Source organism: Bidens hawaiensis, unplaced genomic scaffold (genome assembly GCF_021521415.1).
Source record: "Bidens hawaiensis isolate Kalapana, Puna unplaced genomic scaffold, B.hawaiensis_p1.1 tig00002123_1, whole genome shotgun sequence".
Lineage (NCBI taxonomy): Eukaryota > Viridiplantae > Streptophyta > Magnoliopsida > Asterales > Asteraceae > Bidens > Bidens hawaiensis.
In genome coordinates, this window is record NW_027491112.1 from 1,640,764 (window position 1) to 1,649,520 (window position 8,757).

The following is an 8,757-nucleotide window of genomic DNA, read 5'->3' on the forward strand; positions in this document are numbered from 1 at the left end:
CAAGTAAAGGTAATTACTATTCAAATTTCTGTTAACAATAACCTCTATCTTAGCAACTAATGAGCATAGGGTCTTTCAGTCTTGGGTCTTATTCATCATAGTATCTCTCGCGTTGTTGATCTTGGCGGCAATATAGGCACTACCGCCAGTATCCGGATGGTTTCTAGTTATCTGTATTCAATAAGCATCCCTTACCTTATCTTTTGCATCATTTTCCCTATACACAAAACTCATTATTAAACCAGATGACTACTCATAAACATATGAACACTTGTAATGAAACAAAATGTAGGAAATTGTGCTTAACATTTAATAATGAAAGTGTTGAGTGAAGTGAACGATAACTTTGTTTTTAGTAAAATCAGATTTGTCATTCAAAAGGGGTGGCAGCGCAGCTTGTTGCCTAATAACAATGTTATTTTTGCAAAAAAAATAAATAAAAAAAATAAAAAAATATTGTAAATATCATAATCATAATCACAAAGGTACCTGATTCCAAGAATAAGAGCAGCTTCTTGTTTAGTCATTGGAGTTTTGAAACCCCCAGGATAGCCTTTGCAGGATGCAGATGCTGATGCCGAAGAGGATGCGGTTGTAGCCCCAGGAGGTTTGGTAACAATTTTGAAGCAAAGTCGAAAAGTGCAAACCGCACCCGCAGCAAATGCAAGAAAAATAGGCATAAATGGAGTCTCCTAATGATGATTGCAATGTCATAATCTATGTTATAAGCTTATTAATGCTGCTAAATGTAGCACAATATAAAGAAGAAAAAAAGCATAAGTGCAAGAACATCTAATAAAATCCATAAACTGCATAATGATCAACCGGTTTTAGTATTCACAACTAATACAATATATAGGGTTTGGATTAAATACAAATTAAATACAAATGTAATATATAGGGTTTGGATTAAATACAAATGTTATGATCATGGAAACATTTGTGTGTTTTATATGCACTAACAGAACCGAAACTAGAATCGATAATAGCAAAAACATGAACGCATATATATAAATAAAATAAGTATCGTAACATGCATATATATATATATATATAACAAGAATGGTTAAGACTAACCATTTGATATGTTATCTCTGATATCGAGTAATCGAACGTCTTGTAGGTTTTCGATTACAGGATTTATTTTTCAGCAAGATGAACAAAACCTAAATTAGTCGTGTAATCACAATATCTTTTGCCTTTTGGCACATATACGAAATTTATGAACGGAGGGTTGGATACTTGCATGATAAGTTATTATTATGTTACAGAGAGGTGGCAAATAGGTTGGGTTGGATCGAACGAGTCATGGGTTAAAACGAGTCATGGTTCAAAATGAGTTTGGGTCAAAACGAGTTTGGGTCAGAACGGGTCAACTAAAAAAAGGTTGCTTTGGTTTGGGACATAATAGGTTAGGGTCGAACCGTTTTTTTTTTTCATTTTTTTTTAACGAGAATAACGGCGGAAACATTTTTGTTTTTTTGTTTTTTATTTATATTTTAAGTTATGATTTTTTTTAATTATTTTTTTTTTGAATTTTTTTGAGGGGTTATCTGTTAAGATCAAAAACCATCAAAAGAATATTCAAAAATAATAATAAAAAACTCATAACTCAAAATATAAATAATAAAAAAAAAGTAAAAACACTAAAATATTTCATACATTGACCTCGTTCCGTAAAAAAAATAAAAAATAAAATAAAATCTACCAATAATCGAACCGAAACCGAAAAAATCGACGAAAATGAAACAAAAAGCCAAAGCCGAACCACATCAATCGAAATAATTAAAAAACAATCAAAACAAAACTAAAAGAATTCAAATCGAACAAAAACGAAACTGAAAAAACGGACAAAAACGAGTCCGGAATCGACCAAAAAGAAACAAAGGAAACCAAAACCCAACTCGTCCCGTGTGAAAACTCATGCTGGCGTGAAACCTGAACTGTACCCGTTCCAATCTGAAACTCGTTTCGTGCCGAAACCTATCTTGTATGAACACCCGTTTCGTGCCGAAACATATCTTGTACGAACACCCGTTCCGATCCGAAACCTGCCACATTTCCTTAAGACACTAATCCACTTCGACCCATTTCTTTGAACTTGTCAACCCATTTGGACCCAAAAATAAAAATATGGAATTTTAAATGACTCATTTTGACTCATTTAGTTAAAACCTTTTGCCCAAACCAACCCATTTAATTTTTAAAACAACTCAAATTGACACATTTGAAAGAGTTTGAGTCAAGATTGTCACCCCTATATGTATGGTATTACATTTTAGTATTATTTGTTTAACAGTTTAAATAATATCCATCAAGATAGGTTGATGTCATGTGTACTAAAAACGAATGTGAGAACATGATTTCATATTTTATGTTAGACTAGACGAGTGCCCGCACAATGCAGCGGGAAACACATACATTTGTAATCATGTAACAAGTTTATGGATGTCCGTTGTTCGATTTGAAACTGAAAAACGTTCAAACCGATCATTGGTTTGATTTCACCATTGATTTTTTCATTAACTTTTGGCCGGTCGTTTTCAATTTTCAAAGGTTCGTTTCGGTTTTCGACGACAAAACCAGTTACTAACGGTTTGACCCACGGTTTGATTTAAAATCCATTAAAACCAGACAGCAAACGCCCCTACGTAAAATGATATTTTTTAAATGAAAAAACTATAACAATATGATACTCAAATTAAAGAAAAAAAACATGCTCGTTTTTAGGGTATAATTTCCTTAAAAATATATTAGCACATGAAAAACTTATTAATATTTAAAAATAATGAGGGGGTTGAGTTAAAAATGAAAATAAAAATTATATAAGAATGATAGATCAAGGATCATAATTGTAACTATTTTTAAAATTTACAAAAGTTAAGCAAAGTGAATGGTCAATGATGTAACTATTTAATAACCTCTTTTAGTGGTTGACAAGTTTGCCCTTATCCTAGATGCATTAAAGGTTGTACCATATGTTAATTGATTTGTGAATCCCTTAAAACCAAGGTGTTTTAATTTGCCCTTGTTTGTTAATTAGTGTGTTCGTTTCACAGAATTCGTGGGAATTCAAAGGAATTTGAATTAAAATCCCATGACATGGCACGTTGATTTCGTTAGAATTGGAATCTTAATTCCATTTTGGTGTGTTCGGTCCAAAGAAATGAAATTGAAATTCAATTCCTTCAAATTCCTTTAAATAGAGGGATTTCAAATCCTTCCAAAATGTGGAGGAATTCAAGAAAATTTATTGGAATCTTATTTCGAGTTTTTTTTAACGAGTACAACGAATAAAACATTTTAGCTTTTTTGTTTTTAATTTATATTTTGAGATATGAATTTTTTATTATTATTTTCTAATATTTTTTAGGGGTTTTGTTAAAAAAAAAGTTTCTTTGATTTCTATGCATTTCACATTAAGAATGTATTTGGATTTCAATTTCCCTCAATTCCAATTCCTATTGGAATGTTCATATTCCAAATCCAATTCCTTCAAATTTCAATCCTACGCAAATTCCAATTCCAAAATAAAAATAAAAATAATAAAAAAAATGAATATTCAAAACTAATAATAAAAAACTCATAACTCAAAATATAAATCATAAAAAAAAGTAAAAACACTAAATGTTTCATACATTGACCTCGTTCCGTAAAAAAAATAAAAATAAAATAAAATCTACCAAGAATCGAACCGAAACCGAAAAATCGACGAAAATGAAACCAAAAGCCAAAACCGAACCACATCAATCGAAATAATTAAAAAACAATCAAAACGAAACTAAAAGAATTCAAATCAAACAAAAATGAAATTGAAAAAACGGACAAAAACGAGTCCGGAATCAACCAAAAAGAAACAAAGGAACCAAAACCCAACCCGTCCCGTGTGAAAACTCATGCTGACGTGAAACCTGAACTGTACCCGTTCCAATCTGAAACCCGTTTCGTGCCGAAACCTATCTTGTACGAACACCCGTTCCGATCCGAAACCTGCCACATTTTCTTAAGACACTAACCCACATTCATCCATTTCTTTGAACTTGTCGACCCATTTGGACCCGAAATTTCAAATTACTCATTTTGACCTATTTAGTTAAAACCTTTTACCCAAACCAACCCATATAATTTTTAAAACAACTCAAATTGACCCATTTGAAAGGGTTTATGTTGCACCAATGTATGGTATTACATTTTAATATTATTTGTTTAACGGTTTAAAATAATATCCATCAAGATAGGTTGATGTCATGTGTACTAATAACGACGAATGTGAGAACATGATTTCATATTTTACGTTAGATGTAATAATTAAAGAATATAAAATGTTTAGATAAAATAAATAAATGTACAAAAAAACTTTCATGAACAACATATACAAATGAACATGAACGAACATTTTTGAACACATTACCGAACAATCATGAACATGTTCAACGAACGGAGGCTCTGTTCTTGTTCGTTTGTTTAACTACTCGAACGAAATTTCTTGCTCATGTTCGTTCGTTTATTAAATGAACGAACATAAACAAACTTTCCGCCAAACGGTTCACGAACCGTTCACGGAACGTTTGGTTCGTTTACAGCCCTAGTCGCTGCCATCATTATAGCCGCATAAACCTCCACCATTGTCTCAGACAATGCCCAAAGCGTTGGTTTCGTGCACTCCACCAACGGTGTATTCTATCGCCACCCGACGCCAGAAAAGCAAATTAATCAGGGGACCTCATTTTAATGTTCTTTACCATAAATGACACTTCATGGCAAACATACGAGTTTTGACCCGAAACAAATTGATATTTATTTAACACTGCCTATTCAGTAACTTACATTGTTAACAAAATGCTTCAAACCATAGGTCAATGGGCTGTTCAAAAAGCTCGAGGTTCGAGCTCATGGCTCACTCGACAAAAACTCGATAAAACTTGCTAAAAAAACTTGATTTGAAACATCCTGAGCTGAGTTGCCTCGTTTTTGTAACCGAGCCAAAATCGACATAGGCTCAGCTCGAGTCATGGCTCAATCTTAATCTCGTTTACCTTCAAAATTGAGCTATAGCTTAGCCGAGTTGCCTCGTTTAATTTTAAACCCAGCTCAAAACCACCCGGGCTCGACCCCTGAACAGGCCGCCAGTCCAAACCAACAAAAGCCTAAACAACTATGCCCAAAAGAAGTGCATTATATAAACAATAATTACATAAACCTTTAATACAATAAATTAAAAAAAAATATGATGTTTTACAATACACATATATAAAGTATCACTTCAACTGTAGATAAATCACCAAACAATAAATCACTTAGCACTTGTATGCTCCAACCTATTAAAAAGACTGGTGTCAACCTTCGGCGGACCCGAATGCCGCTTCGGTTTAGCTGGAAAGGAAAGCTGTTTCTTCGCACCACCATTCTCCGTCTGCGTCTTCCCCTTTGCTGACTTGGCAGCCACAGTAGACCCCACACTACGCCTCCTATAACCATTCCTCTCGGACTTAACACTTGTCACACTTTTCGCGTCATCATCCACGATACCCTCAGGCCCGTAACCGAAAGCCCGTGGGCTCAGCCCAGGCTTGGGCTTTGGTTTTCGTGATGCAACCGGGCTACCACCTCCTCCTTTTGACAGAGGAGTTGTTGGGGCGGAATTAAGCTGGTGACGCGCATACGATTTTGCAATTTCACTTCTAGTAATGTTGATACCGGTCTTGACCGATGCATGATCGGTTACGGGTTCTTTATAATATCTCTCTGACCAGCTCCATCCCCGTTGAGGATTTGCAGGGTCCATGAACAGCATGTTTGTTGTCCCGACTGCTTTCTTCCACGGTCGCTGTTACGATGTTTACATATTCGGCTTTAAGGCTGTGATATTAATAATAATAATAATAACATTGTTGAATATTTGTTTACCTGATGAGAAAAGGAATACGCCATGGCCCGTTCTCTACGCATAGTAGCTTCATACTTGCTAAGAAGCTTTGCTTCTACCTCTTCTTTAGACTGCACGCTATCGTTCCAATCATCTCCATTCTGTTACAAAATATGTTTTAGAAAAACGCACGATCGTGAAATGGGTCAAAACGGGTTTGGGTTGATCTGATCACCTTCTAAATATTTTTGGTAGATAATGTAAAGTAGCTTGTATGCATTAGTACCAGGTGTGCAAACGAGCCTAGCCCGAGCCCAAGCTCAAGCCTAAAAGTAAGCTCGTTTAATAAACGAGCCCGAGCTTCACTTATCGAGCTCATGCTGGCTCGTGAGCCTAAACGAGGCTATCATTTATACAATTTTTTAAAATATATATTTAACAAGTGTTAATTAATATATATATATATATATATATATATATAATGTTATGGAAAAATAAATAAAAATAACTAAATAATATATGTTATTTTATAAAAAAACTATAATAATAAAAAATATATAAAAAATTATATTTATATAAAATTAAAAAATAATTGATAAATAGTAAACGAGCCGAGCTCGAGCTTGAAAATTTACTCACGAGCCGAGTTCGATCTTTGAAACTAGAGCTCGAAATGAGCCGAGCTCGAGCTCTGTGTAAGTTAAATGAGCCGAACTCAAGCCTAGTCGAGCTCGGATCGGCTCGTTTGCATTGTGGAAAATTTTCCACCTGTTTAGCATGTTTACTTTTAACTTTTCAAACATAGAGGTGCACAAAAAATATTTATTAAAGTAACTATTTAACATTTCAGATGTTAAAGACGGAATATAACGAAAAACAACTCATTTATAAGTAAATGGTTCGAAACTGACACCTCTATCTTCATATGTAGAAGTGCACAAAAAAAATTAGTTCGGGAACAGGAACCGGTGTTGAAACTGGTTTTGCAATAACCATTTTGGAACCGACCCGACTAAACCCGGTTTTGACTTTTGTTGACCCAACCCTGACCTGGTTTCAACCCGAATCAATATGAACCCAAAACCTGATTTCTGCATGTCTACGGTTATGGCTCGTCTGGAACTTTAGACCCACTTTTAAAGTGGCTGTGAAATCTTAGGGAGCCTTAATAATATTAACTCGGGTACGAGTTGTTACCAAAACTAACCTGAAAGTTGGCCATTTCTTTAGCCAGTTGGAGTTGTTTCTGACGAGCTTGATTCTCCTCTAACATCCGAATCCTTCGGGAGCTTATTTGGTACTGCAAGTGAGATAAACTTCGTGTAAACTTTAGAGTGTTAGCCGTTTGTCGCTTGACACTTGGCCCGTCAACCACTGCTTTCAACCTAACGAGCCCTCGCAATCCCCATAACGCCCTTCGCGCCTATTACCCAAAAAAAACTCAATAAATATTATGCATTTTATGTTTTACATGTAGTTCTTGATTTAAATAACGGTTAAATAATAAATACCAAGTAACCACGAAAAACCGTTTGAATCCTAACGGCTGCAGCTTCCTCCCTTGATATTCCTGAATACCGAGCCTTAACGGCTGCCCCTGCTGCTGCACTGACAGCAGCAGGGGCACCACTGGCCGCTTGTGGCGGCTCAGCCTCCACCACAAGCGGTGTCACCTCTTCTGGTGGAGGAAACGAGCGAGAGCCACCAGAACTGCCAACGTTTTCTACAACCGATGTACTAGGCACCGAAGGATGTTCTGATTTCTGTCGTTTACATAAAAAAAAATTATCGTTAACTAATAACTACTTTTTTTATTTTGTAAGCTATGTAATCGTAACGAGTTGTGAAAGAACCTGGCTTTTCTTTTGTTTAGAGCTTGGACTCAATGTCTTCTTGATTGAAGATAACCAATTTCCTTTCTTCACCATTACTGAATCATTCGCTAATTAGCCTGTGTTTTTCTTAAACAAAATTTCATTATTTTTTTCGGTTTCATAACAGCAAATAAACTTTGACATTCAAGGTCAAACATGTATAACAAAATCAGGACCAACATTATTCCTAAAATGTAGAATTTGGTCTGGACTTATAAGATCCTAAAATGTAGAATCGGGACCAACGTTAAAACGGGTTGGTGTTATTTTTCAAACGGATAATAATGGGTTGATAACTTGATACGGGGCGCGCAACCCAGGGCCAAATACTCATGTGGAGCTGGTTACACGTTGAGTGTGCACCGGCGCTGGGTACGTTCCCCGTTCCGAACCAAACATTTCGGAAGGATTTTCGAAATCCTTAAAACGAAGGAATTTTAGTGAAATTATTTGAATTTTCTCCGGTTACAATTTTTCGCCAATTGTTAAAACCAACCAGTTTTGACCCGAAACCCGTTCTACCCGAACCCATCCCAACCCGAACAAAAAATAATCTTTTTTTGAATCGACCCGTTTTGACCCATAACCCGAGCCTACCCGACCCGTTTGTCAGGCCTAAATAACAGTATAATACCCAAAATTCAAAAAATTAACACAATTCCCAAATACTAGTAAATCAAAAACTCAAATAATTTTAACATAACTTATTAACACTCAAAATAATTAGCACTTTAGAGGATCCAATAGATAATTCATAATTTCATACCCACAAGCCAATCATTATAAAAAAACTTCAAGAAATTAAACATATAACACTCAAAATTCAGATATATGTATAATTTCTTTTTTTTTTTTGTTAGAAAAAAAAAGGTAACAGGATCCAATAAATTCTTGGATCACTTAAAATCACTACAATTTTACATAACATAAACTAAAATTATGCTTTTGAAGTTACAAAAAAAAAACATATACATGTAATAATGAAAATTTACCTATGAATTTGATTTTGATGTTCAA

At 34.8% G+C, this 8,757-nt stretch overlaps 1 protein-coding gene across 1 annotated transcript; it reads right to left on the minus strand.

The window, feature by feature from the left end:
• Positions 1–5,271: 5,271 nt before the first annotated feature.
• Positions 5,272–7,835, minus strand: LOC143605349 (protein IQ-DOMAIN 2-like). Its single transcript, XM_077081501.1, has 5 exons — positions 7,720–7,835; positions 7,378–7,629; positions 7,074–7,289; positions 5,908–6,027; positions 5,272–5,827 (listed from the first exon to the last, which is right to left on the minus strand). Exons 1-5 carry the CDS (start codon positions 7,792–7,794, stop codon positions 5,294–5,296), a joined length of 1,197 nt encoding a protein of 398 aa, XP_076937616.1. The 5' UTR covers positions 7,795–7,835; the 3' UTR covers positions 5,272–5,293.
• Between the last annotated feature and the right edge of the window lie 922 nt (positions 7,836–8,757).